Raw genomic sequence first — 14,640 nt, 5'->3', positions numbered from 1 at the left:
ACCCCAAATGTTTTGATTTTCAGTTCATTTTTCTCTACAAACCATCTCTCCATAGCCATCATTAAGACAAATGCATCTTACACCCTTTTGCTGTATGGAGCCCTCCAGGAATGGAGGGAGGAGAGATGCTGCAGGTTATCTGCTTTCAGGGGTTGCACTGAATCTATAGATGGTTTTGAGTAGTATGCACATTTTAGCAACAGTAATTCTTCCAATCTGTGAGCATGAAATATTTTTCCATGTCTTTGTGTCTTCTTCAGTTTCTTTTATCAATGTCTTATTTTCAGAGTACAGATCTTTCACCTCCTTGGTTAAATTTATTCCTAAATATTTTATTATTTTGATAGTTATTGTAAATGGGACTATTTTCTTGATTTATTTTTTGTATAGTTTGTTATTAGTGTATAGGAACACTACTGACTTTTGTACATTGACCTCATAGCCTCTGACTTTACTGTATTTGCTTAACAATTCTAACAGTGGGCCGGGCACAGTGGCTCACATCTGTAATCCCAGCACTTTGGGAGGCCAAGATGGGCGGATCACGTGAGGTTGGGAGTTCGAGACCAGCCTGGCTCACATGGAGAAACCCCATCTCTACTAAAAATACAAAATTAGCTGGGCGTGGTGGCACATGCCTGTAATCCCAGCTACTTGGGAAGACTGAGGCAGAAGAATTGCTTGAACCTGGGAGGCAGAGGTTGCGGTGAGCTGAGATCACACCATTGCACTCCAGCCCGGGCAACAAGAGCAAAACTCCGTCTTAAAAAAAAGAAAAGAAAAGAGAAGAATTCTAACAGTGTTTTAGTGGAGTTTGGTTTTCTTTCAAGCCTACTCTGCTAGGGTGCTGGCGGTCAGTCACGCTAGGATTAATGGGAAGGTGAAGGCTGCTTCTGATACAATGTCGCGGAGGGGTTGTGAGGTTGCCAATTAATGTCATTCCAGAAGCAAACATCAAGGCTGTGCGCTGACAAATCCGGGCACCCGAAGCAGCTTGCAGGAAAGCGGGTTCATCTCCTGCAGTTCCCCGGCTGCCCACTGTGGGGCGGCAACAGGCAGGAGGAGACGCAGAGAGAGGCCACAGCGCACCCCCAGGTTGCAGTTCCCAGGCTGTCTTCTTCTCTGTCACTTTCTCGTTTATTTCATTCACCCACCCTAGAGGGTGGGAGTAGATTCTACTTCCACTTCCCAGGAGAGGAACCTAGAGAGCCAGCCCAGATATTCTGAGTTCCCTAACCCATTCCTGGGCCCTCCATGATCCTCCTGCCAGGCACCCCATCTGAGGAGGGTCAGAGGTGGCCTTGGGCTCCGTTGGGGTTGGGGGGGGCAGGCCAGCCAGGCAGCATTTGCAGCAAACAAGCAAGCGTCAGAGCCCCACCAAAGGCCCCTGCTAAGAATGCAGGTCAGCGGGAGGAGCAGCATGGGGAGGAGGGGTGGCCCCAGCCCTGCCCAGACAGGCCCAGCCAGCCCCACAGCTGCCCTCCTGTCCCTGGGGGCAGCGATGGGGGTAAAGGAGGAGGGGACTCACCAAGTTCCTGGGGTCTAACTCTCCTAGAATCAGGAAGACAAAAGAGGCACCTGGAGGAGTGGGGCTGGCATGAGGTCTCAGGAAAACACACCTGTCCTTCCTCCTCCCAGCCTTCTAAATCCAGCAGCAGATGGAAACAAACAATTGGCCCCCAAACCAGTCTGGTTTCCTCTACAACCCCTAAATCATTCATTCTGATGCCCCTATCCTAAGGTAGCCATAAACGTTGTGACCCCAGGATCTCCCAAATTAAGTTATGGGATGGGCCAGCCTGAGTACCAGATTTAGGTTTGAGAAATTGGATTAGGGTTAGAATGGTGGATCTAGAAATTCCTCTAGGGGAAAATAATAAATTTGGCAAAAAGGTAGAATAAGAAGGTGAAAGAACACAGTAACCCCCGCCCCCAGCCCCCTTGGAGCCCAAAACCTATCTTCTGTCAACCTTCCTAACTTTGGGGCTCTGGAATCATGAGGTTTTTTACTCATTTGATGTGAATTAGGCATCAACTTTGTATCAAGCACCGGGAGACCTGGGAAGATGTATATAGATGAATATTTCTGCATATCTCTGCGGGCGGGTGCACGCGGGTCCGGTGCAGGTATGTTTGTGTGCCCTGTGGTTGTGTAACCATGGTGGGTCTCTAGCTGTGAGTTGCAGTAGGAGCCTTTCCCTCATATTTTCCAGCTGGGCGGGAGCCCATCAGATAGCTCGGCTGCCTTTCATCGCCTTGTCCCTGATAAGGATCATCCTGGGTGAAGAAATCATTGCCAGTCACCCCCAGCTCAGTCACAGCCACGGGATAGACTGACATGCACCCTCCGTGGGGATGGAGTGAGGGAGCCAATGCCTAAGAAAGGAGGGAACCAGTGTTCTTAGCAGGGGAAGTGAAAGAAGGGGCTTGTATGTGGAGGAGGAAAGAGATATCTAGAAACTTCTTATAACCACAGGTGAGACCAGGGAGGGACAGCCCCGGTATCAACCCAGAGGAAGCACCTCCCTCCTTCCGTACCAGCCACCTCTGGGGCAGGATCAGATCCCAGCTCCAACCCAACTCAATAGACATGAGGCTTTCCAAGGGGCTGCAGGATCATTGGGAAGCATCCACCCCACTCTGTGGCCCAGAACTGGTCCTCACTGCTGGGGGACACTGAGTCCAAAAGGAAACAGAGCTGGAACACAAAGGAAGCATGATGTAGTTGATGACTTTATTGCATAAAAATCACAGGCTGTTTCTCCCTCCTCCTACCCCCTCAAAGTGAGTTCACAGCAGTTAAAGAAAAAATAAATTCCTACATTTTTCCTCTAGGGGGGCTGCCTAGAAAGACAGGCAGCCAAGCAGCCTAGATCTATAAAAGAGGGGAGCAGAAGAAAACCTAACCAAAGTCTCTACCCGCATACCTCAGAGCTTGGGGCTTCCATTGGGGGGAGCATCTGTGTCCACCACCAACACCCATTTGGGAGTTCCCCTTAGGATGGCCACTGGAAAAGGCTGTCTTGGTGGCACAGGGAGGGGGTGGCTGGTTTCGATGGGTGGAGGAGAAAGGCATCCTACACCCACAGTGCCCTTCCTCTCTCCCCCTCTTCACCTGGCCAGGCAACTTGCAGGCACTGCCAACTCTCCTTCTGCCCCCAACCCTCTCAGCAAGGAAGGGGATCTCTGGTTGGGTTAGCAGGAGGTAGGGAAAAGAGAAAGAAAGAACATTACTTCTTAAACTACCCCAGGCCAGTGAGTCCCTCCGGAAGGTCATCCTGTCCCTTTTAAGGAGGCTCCCTTTGTATACAAACACATATTCCCACCCAGATCCCAGCCCCCACTTCCCATATAGCTCCCAGACCTTGGACTGGGCTCCAGCATCTACAAGGGAGGAAGAGATGCTCGGCCCAGATCCCAGGATCTTGGACATGGTGAATAAGATGGGGTCTCCCTGGCTGGAGACCCCAGGCTCAGTAGAGAAACACACACACATGCACACAGGTACACACAACATGCACACACATAACCTAATATTAAATAAAATACCCTTTGCTTATAACTTAAAAATCAATACAGAGCTAATCTCCACAGAGGGCTCCAGGTGAAGAAAGGGAGCAAGGGGAAGCGGGAGGGGTGTCAGAGGGACTCTAAGGCCCCTCTCTCAAGCGTGGGAAAGTCCTCCAGCTACAGAGGCTGTGGCCTGCCAGACCCTTCCTCATATCAGCTTCTTTCCCCTCTGCCTGGCTCAGCCTCTGCTGGGCTTCTCCCCTCCCTCCCTTCCTTTCTCCCCCACCCCATGATCAGAATCAAAATGTAGTTCTAACATCTAAAGGAGAAGGGAATGGGGACAGGTTCCTGGATGTCACCTCAGAAGGCAGAACCCCTTCCAGTGGGAGAACAACTCTTTCTTCTCCCTTCCCCTGTGAGATGAGCGGGAGGAAGGAATCCCCCAATGAACATGCTATGGCAGGGGCAAGGGAAAAACAAGGGCCAAGCTAGAGGGACAGTGGGGTTTGGTTTCTTGGTGACGGCTAAAGAGATGGTCAGGAAGGCCGCAGGCCTCCACTCTGAGTGGGAACCAGTGGAGGTCCCTCTGCTGAGACACCCCCAATCTGTCCCCAACAAGCCCAAGAAACCTTTTCCTTCCATCCCGGAGGGGAAGGCAACTGGTGGGAACTACATGGATTCTACCGCTGGCTGCCTTGAAAACACACCTAGGGTAATAGATGGGGAATGTGACTACTGAACTTTATTTATCATAAAGACCAAGAATTAAGGGCTGAATCAGAGGTGGAGAGGAAAGGGGTTAGTTCCTTCCATACCCCACCAAATCCCTATCTCTCATTTTAGAAGGGGACTTCCCTACTCGCCCCCTACGTCTAACTCTGTCCTTTATTGCCAGCCCTGGCTGAGAGGCTGTCAGGAATGCCAGCCCTCTTCCCCTCTTCCTTCATGACTCCATCAGACTGGGTCTGAAAGGGTTAATAAGGAAGCTCATCAAAGGAGTTATTTTTACAGCAACAACCTTCCAAACCAGAGAGAGAGACACCCCTGCCAAGGGGGACCCCCAGGCTCCCCCATCCCATCTCGGCTCTCCCTCCGGAAACCCTAGGGGCAGAAGCACTTATAAGTGAGATGAAAGGGACCCCGCCGCAGGGCGGCTCCGGAGGCGCTTTTATGTCCTGGTTCCCAGGCGCTAAGGACGTGTCCAGACAGCCAACTCCAGCGCCCCAGGCCGGTCCCACTTCTCTCTGCTCCGGCATTGCTGTCTCCTCTAGCCTGTCCCCGCCAGCCAGCCGCGATACGGGTGTCCCACCCCAACCCCCCAGCCCAGGGGCGAGGAAAACTATGAGGCAGGGGAGAACAGAGGGGCATTGCGCAGCTCCTACCGGCCCAGTCATAATGCATCCTGCCTAGTAGCCCCAGAGACTAAGAACTCCTAGTGCCCCATCTCCCTGTCCCTGCACCACTCTTCCTCCCCGCTGAATAAATACGCACCTTCCCCTCTTCCTCAAGCCACCCCCAAGGACGTCAGACCTAGGGGCTCGCATCCTGTGCCCCCCGGGGGACCCGCAGGGAGGCGGTACCGAGGAGCTCAGTTGGAGGGAGCCGCGCTGCCCTCGGCCTCGCGTTTGCCCTTGCTCCCGGGGGGCTCCACTGCGCCGCCGGCCTTGCCCTCTCCCGGGGCCGCCCCGGCCGCCTCCTCCTTGGCGCCCTCGTGGGTTTTCATGTGCTTGGCCAAGTGGTCGCTGCGCATGAAGACGCGGCTGCAGACTGCACAGGGGAACTTCTTGGTGCCGGTGTGGGTTTGGAGGTGGCGCTGCAACTCGTCCGAGCGCGTGAAGCGCTTGCCGCAGAAGAGCCAGTTGCACACGAAGGGACGGTCGCCGCTGTGCCAGCGCAGGTGCGCCTTCAGGTGCGACGTCTTGGCGTAGGCTTTCCCGCAGCCCGGGATGTGGCAATTGTGCAAATGCTTCTTCTTGCCCCCATCGGGCCCACACGGAGCCCCCAGTCGCTCCGCCTCCAGACAGTTGGGGCAGCGACAGACGGTCTGGCCTGAGCTGCGGGGCACCGACCGCCGGGAGCCTTTGGGACGCGCCGCCCCGTCCAGGCTGGAATCCAGCCCTTGAGACTCCGGGGCGGCTGCTTCCAAGGCCTTAGCCCCGTCGGGCGGCCCTAGGAGATGCTGCCCTCCGGCAGCTGGAAGGAGGTGGTGCGGATGCGGGTGGGGTGGCGGGGCACAAAGCTGGTGGTCTCCGACGTAGCCCCCCAAGCCCGCCTGAAGCGCCCCCGGGTGGCCAGGTGAGGTCAGCGCGCCCTGAGTGTGGGGGAGGTCCATCCAGCTGGTGCCCGGATGAAGGTCCCACCACGAGCCATCCTCCGCGCCTGGGTGAGTGGGCCTGAACCACGATTCATAATGGTGTGACATGTCCGGCTGCAGGAGCTTGGAAAAGGGGCCCGGGGCCAACGGACTGTCGCTTTCCAGATCCTCGCAGGTTACCCGCGAGGAGGCCCCTGGCAGCTCATAGCCCTGTGAGAAGTCCACCTCCGGGCCCAGCGGGAGGCTCTGCAGCTCTCCAGGCTGCAGCGGGGAGGGGTAGTCCCCGGCCTCAGGGCTCGTGTGGCCCTGGTAAGTCTGGAGAGGCTGCAGGTCGAGGCGCGGCGGGGAGGCGTGCGGCGCTTCCGTGTGCTGGCTGCCCAGAGAGCCGCAGACAGCGGTTAGCATTGCCGGGATCCGGGGTGGGGTGAGGGCAGGGACGGTCAGGGGCACCTCAGACGGGACCTAAAGGAAGCCAAGAAGCAGAAAAGTAAGGGAAATAACCAGCTCACTTTACCTCCTAACCCACGTGCCAGCCCTGCAAAGTCCTCCTCTCTGGCCCCAGTTGTGAAAGAAGGATGCACCTCTGGAGGAGGATTAGAGATCAGTTCAGAGAATTCGAGAGTGCTAGGAAGGGTCCAGAATGTGAGGTTCTCATCCAAGCACAGAGGATGATGGAGGTCTACCGTCCTCTGGGTGATCCCTGCCATATGACCCAGCTCATCGCTAGAGTTGGGCCACTCCCAGGATGGTAGGTCAGATACACCTACAGCACAGTGCTAGAACCATCCCACCCCAGCTGCCCAGGCCAGCACAAGGTCAGTGGCATTTTCCCCCTGCAGACCTGCTGTCAGCCCAAATGGAGGATCTAGAGCCGTCTCAGCTTCCCCAGTTTAACTCAGGATACAGATGGGAGAGGAGATGGTCTGTTTCTGAAACCCAAAGCTTCAGGTGACCTGCCCCTCATAAAGCCCCAAACGGGTCCTGAGTCTTTAGAGAAAGAGTTCTCATGCCATTCCCAAAGCATGTTCAGTAATGAAAAGCATTTCTCTGTCTACGCTGCTCCCCGCCTGTCCTGGTCACATCAGGCCCACTAAACGGACTCCCATGCCCCCACCCCCTTCCCTCAAGCAGGGACTTCACCTCCCTGGGGAGCAGCTTTCTGGCCACCAGATACCCCGTGGAATCTGGGAGGCACCCCCACCAGAGAAAACCAAATTCCCATCCCTCTCCTGACTCATACCAGTGCCAGGCAATTCTCTGACTGCTACCCATCCTCTTCTCCATGCTAGGGGAGGCCCAGATATAAAGTTGGGAGGGAATGACTTCCCCAGAGAAGAGCTTGATAGCAAGCTCTGGAAGGGACAGTTGCACCCCTTTAAGTGATACAAGGTTAGAGTGCAGGAAGAGGAGGGCAACAAGGAAAGTCAAAATCACAGAACTTAAGAGCAAGAATTGCCCAAAAAGATGACATGAGCGAGTGCATCCCAGGCATGGATCACCCCTGGGTGATTCTTCCATGCAGCCAATGTTGAGAACCACTGCTCCAGGCCAATCTTCTTATTTTGAAGAGGAGGAAGCAGGCTGAATGACTTGCCACAGTGACTTGGGCAAGGATGTTCATTTTTTCATTCAATCAACCAGGTCTCCTAACTCCTGGACTCCCAGTCTGTTACTTTCTGTAAACCAATCTTTCTGTAAACCATTAGAACCCTAGAGACCCCCAACCCTTTCTCAACCACATATCTGTGGCTTGAAGGTCACTCTCTTCTCACCACCTCTCCCTAAGGCCTGGAAGACCTGGTGCCTCAGCTGGGCAGGTTTGTGTGCCTGGGTCTTCTCTACCGGTGGGAGAGGAGACCGGTGACTTAGGGCAGGATTGCTTCCTTCCCACAGCAGGGCTTAGCTGACGGTACCATCTTCTGCCTCTGGGACCAGGGAGGTGGCACTGATAACCTGGGAGAGGGAGGGAGAGGAGGACGGGGGCACCTACTCAGGCTCTGGCTGCCTCACCACAAGACAAAAACAGGGTGAAGCTGCAGTAACGGAGCCGGAGCCGGGGCGGGGAAGCACAGAAGGGGCTGGCACAAGCTGTGAGGCCAGGGACCCTAACAGCTTTTGGCACCTGGGAACTGCCCCAGGGGCTGGCAAGTGGGAAGCCTAGAATAATCTGGGCTCTGGAGTGGCTTCTGGCAGAGAGCTGAAGAGCCCAGGTCTGGGATGCAATGGCCTGCTACCAAGATTTTGGAAACCCAAAGCGGGGTGATTGTCAGGTTCTAAGACCGGTCCCACTGGGTGGAAAACTGCCCTGGAGCTGGCTCAGTCTAGCAGAAGATGCAAGACTAAGACCCAGGAGAACAGAGGAGGGGGCAGGTCCTGGGGGTGATATGGAGCCACCCTTAGGTGGCAACCCTTAGGTTGCCTCTGTGGTCCTTGACCCACCTGCCCCAGATGGGCAGCACTGCCCTGCCCCAGAACTGAGAGGAAAGAAGGGAACAGGACTGAGTGCCAAGTATGTGTCCGATTCACTTCCAGGCCTAGAAAGATTTCAGGAAAGGAGAGAGCATGGCGCACATCGCAGGCTTCCCAAGCCCTGAAGTGGGAAGGCGAGTCGGGGCACCCTTATGCCCCATTCCGCTCTGCCTCTCCGGATCACTGGCTAGTACTCCCAGTTCTCAATGTCCCGGTCCTCTGGTTGTCCCAGTCTCTCCAGTTGCCCCAGTTTAACAGCCTCCTCGGTCCCTCCAGTCTCTCCCCTCTGCCCGGTTTTCCCTCCATCGGGGTTCTAACCCCTCAAATCCTTTAGGACTACCCCGCTCCCAAGGTCATAGGAGGCTGGGGCGCGTTCGGAGTGCGTTTTTTCGAGACGATCTCCGTAGCGCTCACCCCTGGCCACCCCGACCCGCGCTCCTACCTCAAGGCTGCGGCGGGCTCCGGGCACGGTTGGCTGGTGCACTACAGACAGGCGCTCATGGGTCCTGTGCGCCGGCGAGCTCTCGAGCGATGAGGGGCAGGAGCCCAGGGCGAGCCAGACCCGGCAGCTGGCGGCAGGCGGCGGGCGGCGGGCGGCGGAGGAGGTGAGCGCTGGCGAGAGGGCGGAGGACGGAGGGCGGGCAGGAGCCAGCGAACGAGCGAGGCCAGCTCCGCCCGTGACTCACCCGCGCTCTCTGCCTTCATCCTCTCCCCAGCGCTGCTTTTTCCCCAGATCTCGCGGCCCCGCCCACCTCACCTGCTGCCGCCTTTAACCCTTGCGGGCTCGGCTGGACTGGAGGCCCAGCCCGGCCTCGAGGAGGGGGCGGGCGGGAGTCGGGGAGGAAAGTTAACTAGGGCGTACGCCGCCCGCTCCCTCGCTCCTCCCTGGTCCCCTCCACCCCCAGGGCGAGGGGCCCGGGTGGGGTGATTCCCAGGTTCTAAGACCCGCCCTGCCGGGTGGAAAACTGCCCTCGAGCTGGCTCGGTCTATCAGAGGATGCAGGACTGAGACCTGGGGGGAATGGATAAGGGGGCAGGTCCTGGGGGTGATACAGAGCCACCCTTAGGCAGCAACCCTTAGTTGCCTCGATGGCCCTTGACCCACCCTCTCTGGATGGGCAGCGCTGCCCCGGAACTGGGAGGAAAGAAGGAAACAGGATTGAGCGCCAAGTATGTGTCCAGTTCGCCTCCAGGCTTAGGCCGTGTGAAATTTGTCTTGGCTGCCCTCCTTTGCCATTCCCCCGACCCCCGGTCGCCTGCCCCGCCTCAACCCCCGCACCCCTAGCCGCTTCTCTCCACCACCACCCTTCCCTGTCCTTTTTTCCCTCTCGCTTTCGGGGTCTCCCTCTCTGACATTTCTGGGCGACCACCTCCTCTCCTCCCCTCTCCCAGCCTCCGCCCCCGCAACCGGTCTCTGCTGCCCCCACTCCGGTCCCAGGTCCCAGCAGCTCTCACTCTGCCCCTCCCCTTAGGCAGCAACCCCAGTGCCTCCGAAATCCACCTCTCAAATCCGCCTCTCCTCGCCCTCCTGTCCTTCGGGAAGTGCTCAGCCTGCTCACACCCTTGCCCCCAGCAGCCGGTTCTGAAGAATGGGCAGGCGCCTGAATGGCCTTGGGAAGGGACACTTCTGGAAGGAATTGAGCTATCCCTTGCCACCATTCCTTCCTAATTCTCACCAGAATGTCTAAATCCAAGGTTCTTAACTTTGGGGAAGGGTCTTGGATTCCTTTGAGAAAAATGCACATGCCCAGTGCAATATTCTGGTAAAATTTCAGCGCCCTTGCGGAGCTCACAAAAACTTCTCTCAAGATCTGGATGGGTCGACATTTCCGAGACCTGCCAAGCACCGGTGGGTAGGGAAGTTCCATCCCCACCCCACCCACCCATCCTTCTGCCTGGGCGCCGAGGTGGCCCCATGCTTCTTTCCGGATTGATACCTCCCATGCAGCAGTGTTGATCTCTCCATGTGACCCTTTTTTTTTTTTTTTGCAGGGGAATGCCAATTAATTTTCCTATTTCTTTCATTTTGCTGATTGGTCTCCCCTGTGCGCTTTGCCGTCGGCTTTTTAAAATTTCGTTTTCCTCTTTACAGTCGATTTCATATTTGAATTTAGGCTGATTTAATCTCGCCTCTACAGACCCTATTCCACCACCATTGGTTTACCTGTCCTGCATCCCCGTTTGGGACACACTCAAACGGTAACTCAAAAATAGCTAAACGGAGTGCACAAGTGGGGTGAAAATCCATGTGTGTATGCGTATATGTGTGGTACCCCCCAGACACGCACACGTTCTCATCCAGAATCGACGTCGGATTCATCTGTGCACGTCCCTCTTTTCTAAGGCTCATTTCCCTCATCCGGACAATCTGGGTACACATTGGTAGGGTCTCCTGGGGGCATAAAGGAATTGATGTGCCTAAAAATGCTTAGCCCACGGGGCCCCTGGTAAGCACCGGGTAAATGGAAGATATCCTTGTTATAATTATTAAATAAGTCAGTTCCCAGTAAATATTGTTGAATTAAGGTATATGCACAAAGACCTGTGGACTAGAAGTTGACGGATTTAAATTCTAGCCCCAGCCCTGCACCTGCTAACCTGACCTTGGCAGGTCAGGTGCCTCTAAGCCTCAGTTTCCTCCTTTGTGAAATGCTGTAAGAGCAGCCACCGTGCTAGAGAACTGACAGGCATTTGGAAGCCGGAGGCACCGCCTAACATCGGGGGATTGAGATTTCTGATCAGTCGGGGTTTGCTTTTTGCCTTCTTGTTACTTGGGGCCCTGGATGTGGATTCACAGGAACTGCTCTGGATCTTTGTGGCCACAGCTAAATTGACAATCTTCTTCATCAACGCAACTTTCTCTCCATCCATTCAGCCTACAAATCCTGGCCAGTTGGGTTTGTATCCTAGTTCACAGCTACCTCTGGGTTGGAGTAGAAGTTCATCAGGACCAAAACAGCTCCCAATGGGGGACTCTGGTTCCTGATTTGACCTCTGGGCATTCCTGCCTCCTCCTCCAAGCTGCCTGCTCGTGCTGCATCTAGTGTTCCTAAGGTGCTAAAGCCTGTGCAGGGGTCTGACTCTGGGTGGGGGGGACCAAGTTCCCCCTCCCATTTATATGCATCAGATTGCCTTCTCTTCCTGGCCCCTTCTGTCTTTCCCTGGAAAGCAACAGGGATTCAGCCCGAGGATGGTAGACATTCCCCGCTCCTTTCACTCTAGGCCCCTTTAGCCCTACCCCAATCCAACCATACCTGTAACCATCTGGAATCCCATGAGCAAGGACCCTCCATCTGCCTGCAGCTCATCAGCAGGAAATTCAACAACAATGCAGTTGTCTCTGGAAACTCTCAGCCATTCTGATTTCCTGCTCTGCCTAGGTTTCTGCTGCTCACTCAGGGTACTGGCACTATCCTTCCTCCAGTCCCCCTCTACTTGCAGTCCTTTGCTTCCAGCCCTTTTGGTTTGCACTTGCTAAATGTTTTCCCACTGAATGATGGCCCATGGTCTGATGCTGACATAATGAGCAAGGTGACCACAGCCCATTGCCCATATACTTATTGCTACTCAAAATTGAACAACGCAGCCCATCACATCTCCTGTATAAACTGAGATCTGTCTTGAACTTGGGCCATTTCTGCTGCTCCTCCTCATTCCCTCAAATAAATAGTCAGATTTCCCCTGCAAGTGTCCAACCCCCATTCCTGCCACCCCACTTCTTCTGAAGCTTCATCTATAGTCAGTGACCCACTTTGTACCTGGAGAAACCTCATTAGTCTGTGTGTTTATCACAACCAGCATTTATTTACTGAGCACCTACTATGTTCCAGGTGCTTTACACAAATATCTCTAATTCTCATGAACATGCAGCAAAGTAATTATTATTATTCCTATTGTACACATGAGGAAGCCAAAGATCAAAGAAGTTAAATGATCTACCCAAGATTATCAGAGTTGTTGAAAGACAGAAGAAGAAACTGAGTTCAGATCTCTCAGGTTCCAAAGCCCGTATTCTGCCTGCTAGTCCTTCTGGCCTCAATATGGCAGAATTGATGACCCTGGAAGTCCGGCTCCCCTAGAGCCTGAAGGCAGAGGAGACAGCATTCTTAAACGAATGCCTAGATCAAAGCCATCTCCTATCTTGAGTCTAATGGACAAACTGATCCCATCTTGAATTGCTGAGACAAGTCAGACTCTGCACTTGTGATCCCTTCCAAACCTCAACTGTCCTGTAGAGATTGCACTATGAGAATATCAAAGCTGGTCTAGCCCCAAATTGTCTAGTCCAAGCCCTCGTTTTACTGGTAGAGAAACCAAACCCCAAAACAGGGAAGTTAGTAGCAAATTAGAAGCAGAGCTGAAACCAGACCAGGGTCTGGTCCTGTTTTCCTCTTCTCACTCACTCCTCTCCTCTATTTCCCACTCCCACCTCCAGGCTGCACTTCCAAGCCTGCAAGCTGATGACCCTGGATGCCAACATATTCTTTATTTCCCCTCCTCTCCCCACCACACTTCCCTGATTCCTAGAAAACCAGGTAGAGCCTAGAGCTGGGATCAAATAGTTTTCTTTCATTCATCCTTTATTCGTTCAACAAACACTTATTGAGGGTATACTTAAGGTCAAGCACAATGCTGGACACTAATTTTATTATAAATTTCAAAATTGCTAGCTACCACCATCCCTTTTCAGTCTAGAAGATGAACCCGCCTGAGGGTAGTGCATCTGTGTGTTGGTGTGTGTATATCTACAAATGTGTGTACATATCATGCCTGTGTGTACCTGTGGGCTGGAGTATAGAATGTCTTCTCTCCTCCATCATAAACGCAGTTCCCCATAGGATGTGGGTAGTGGTTTCTCCCTTACTATCCTTGCAGGTGTTCTGTCATTCAAGATCTTCCAGGCAGTGAGTGTGTGTGCCCTGTATTTCTATTAACATTTATTTGCCCTTCCTTTCTCTCAGAATAAAGTACCCAGCTATGAATCCCTACCCCACTTCTCCACTGGGCTGACTACCCCAGCCCAGTCAAAAGACCTCCAAGGGATCCCTTTGGTTCTCCATGCAAACCCCACCAAGATCTCCTTCTTATCTCCCCCTTCCTAGTTCAGAGAGAACCAGAGCCTTCTCTATGACCCCCACTTTAGAGTGGAGACCTGATCCTCTTTATGGAGGTTCCCTGTACTGGACAGGGAACAGCCTCTCTTACCAGTCCATGGAGCCCAGAGCTGGCGGCAGCAGTGAGGGCCAAGTGGCGATGATAAAAGAGCCAAGCTTTATAAAGGAGGCGACAGGCAGTGCCAAAGGGGGAGGTGAAGGAGGGAGCAGGGATGCTGCCAAGTCCTCACGGCCTCGGAAGCTTTTAGGATAATCCAGGAAACAGTGGCCCCCAGCTCTCCTAGGGGAGTGGTAGGGGGTGAGATCTGAGTCCGTGAGGTCTGCCAGGAAAGGAGGATTTCAGCTGGGAGTGGGGGCTGGGGGCACTTCCTTCCTTCCCCAGAGTTGGTTGGGCAGCGGGAGAGGGACAAAGCAGTTCTTGCAGGATGGAGGAAATGACAGCATTGCTAGGGTGGAGAGCTGGGATGGCTGGAACTCTCCAAATTCCATCCCCTCTTCCTGAGGTTTTCTCCATGGACTTGGTAAGAAAGAAAGAAGTTCCATTTTTGAGACCTAGAAGGCGCATGCCCCCCACCCAACACACATACACCACACAGCTTCAAGTCAGTTCCTCCTTGCAGAGCTTCATGTCAGTGTTGTTGGCCTCTCAGAGCCACAATTTCTCTCTCCCTTTTCATCCTCTTTTTACATACTCACTTCCCAACTTGGATCCCCCAGGAGGACCGAGGGTAATCTATCTTTTGGACCTGGGGTAATCTATCTTTTGGACCTGGGATCTTTCATTGTCAAATGGGAAGGGAGGACCTTTTCCCTGACTTCAGATGGAGTGGGGCAGCTTAGGATGGACAAGAGGTCACCTAAGACCAGAAAGACCAGAGGCAGAGTCCAGCCAAGAACTGTTACAGAGAGTTCAGGACTCCTGGAACTCCAGGAGGGTGAAGAGGGTGGGAAGGTGGCCTGGAAAAGGGAGAAAGGACCTGAAGGTGAATTTAGGGGGAGCCCCTGGATCTCTATTTATATGAGCCTAATTTTAGGGTAGTTGTAAGTTTAGGTATACTGGCTAACAAAAACATGTCCTAGGGCAGAGATGGACAAAAGACCAGGAAGGAGAATGGAGATGAAACAGAGTAAGAGTTGTTTCCCAAAGCTCACTGATGCTGGGAACTCTGACCCTCATAGGAGAGTGGTCTGAGGACTTTTCCTGGAATGACATCCCAATTTTGACCATAGCCCA

General features: G+C 53.9%; 1 protein-coding gene across 2 annotated transcripts; it reads right to left on the bottom strand.

The window, feature by feature from the left end:
* Window positions 1-2,715: 2,715 nt before the first annotated feature.
* Window positions 2,716-13,718, bottom strand: SP6 (Sp6 transcription factor). Of its 2 annotated transcripts, none has more exons than XM_011999365.1 (2): window positions 13,498-13,718; window positions 2,716-6,286 (listed from the first exon to the last, which is right to left on the bottom strand). In XM_011999365.1, the coding sequence occupies exon 2, from the start codon at window positions 6,227-6,229 to the stop codon at window positions 5,099-5,101; it is 1,131 nt and encodes a 376-aa protein (XP_011854755.1). In that variant the 5' UTR covers window positions 6,230-6,286; window positions 13,498-13,718; the 3' UTR covers window positions 2,716-5,098. The 2 variants fall into 2 exon arrangements, with proteins under 2 accessions (XP_011854755.1, XP_011854756.1); XM_011999366.1 differs by lacking the exon at window positions 13,498-13,718 and adding an exon at window positions 8,736-9,020.
* Between the last annotated feature and the right edge of the window lie 922 nt (window positions 13,719-14,640).

The sequence above is a fragment of the Mandrillus leucophaeus genome, unplaced genomic scaffold (genome assembly GCF_000951045.1).
Source record: "Mandrillus leucophaeus isolate KB7577 unplaced genomic scaffold, Mleu.le_1.0 Scaffold59, whole genome shotgun sequence".
NCBI lineage: Eukaryota > Metazoa > Chordata > Mammalia > Primates > Cercopithecidae > Mandrillus > Mandrillus leucophaeus.
The sequence above is the reverse complement of the archived record's forward strand: the minus strand, read 5'-3'. Positions and strand labels throughout refer to the sequence as shown.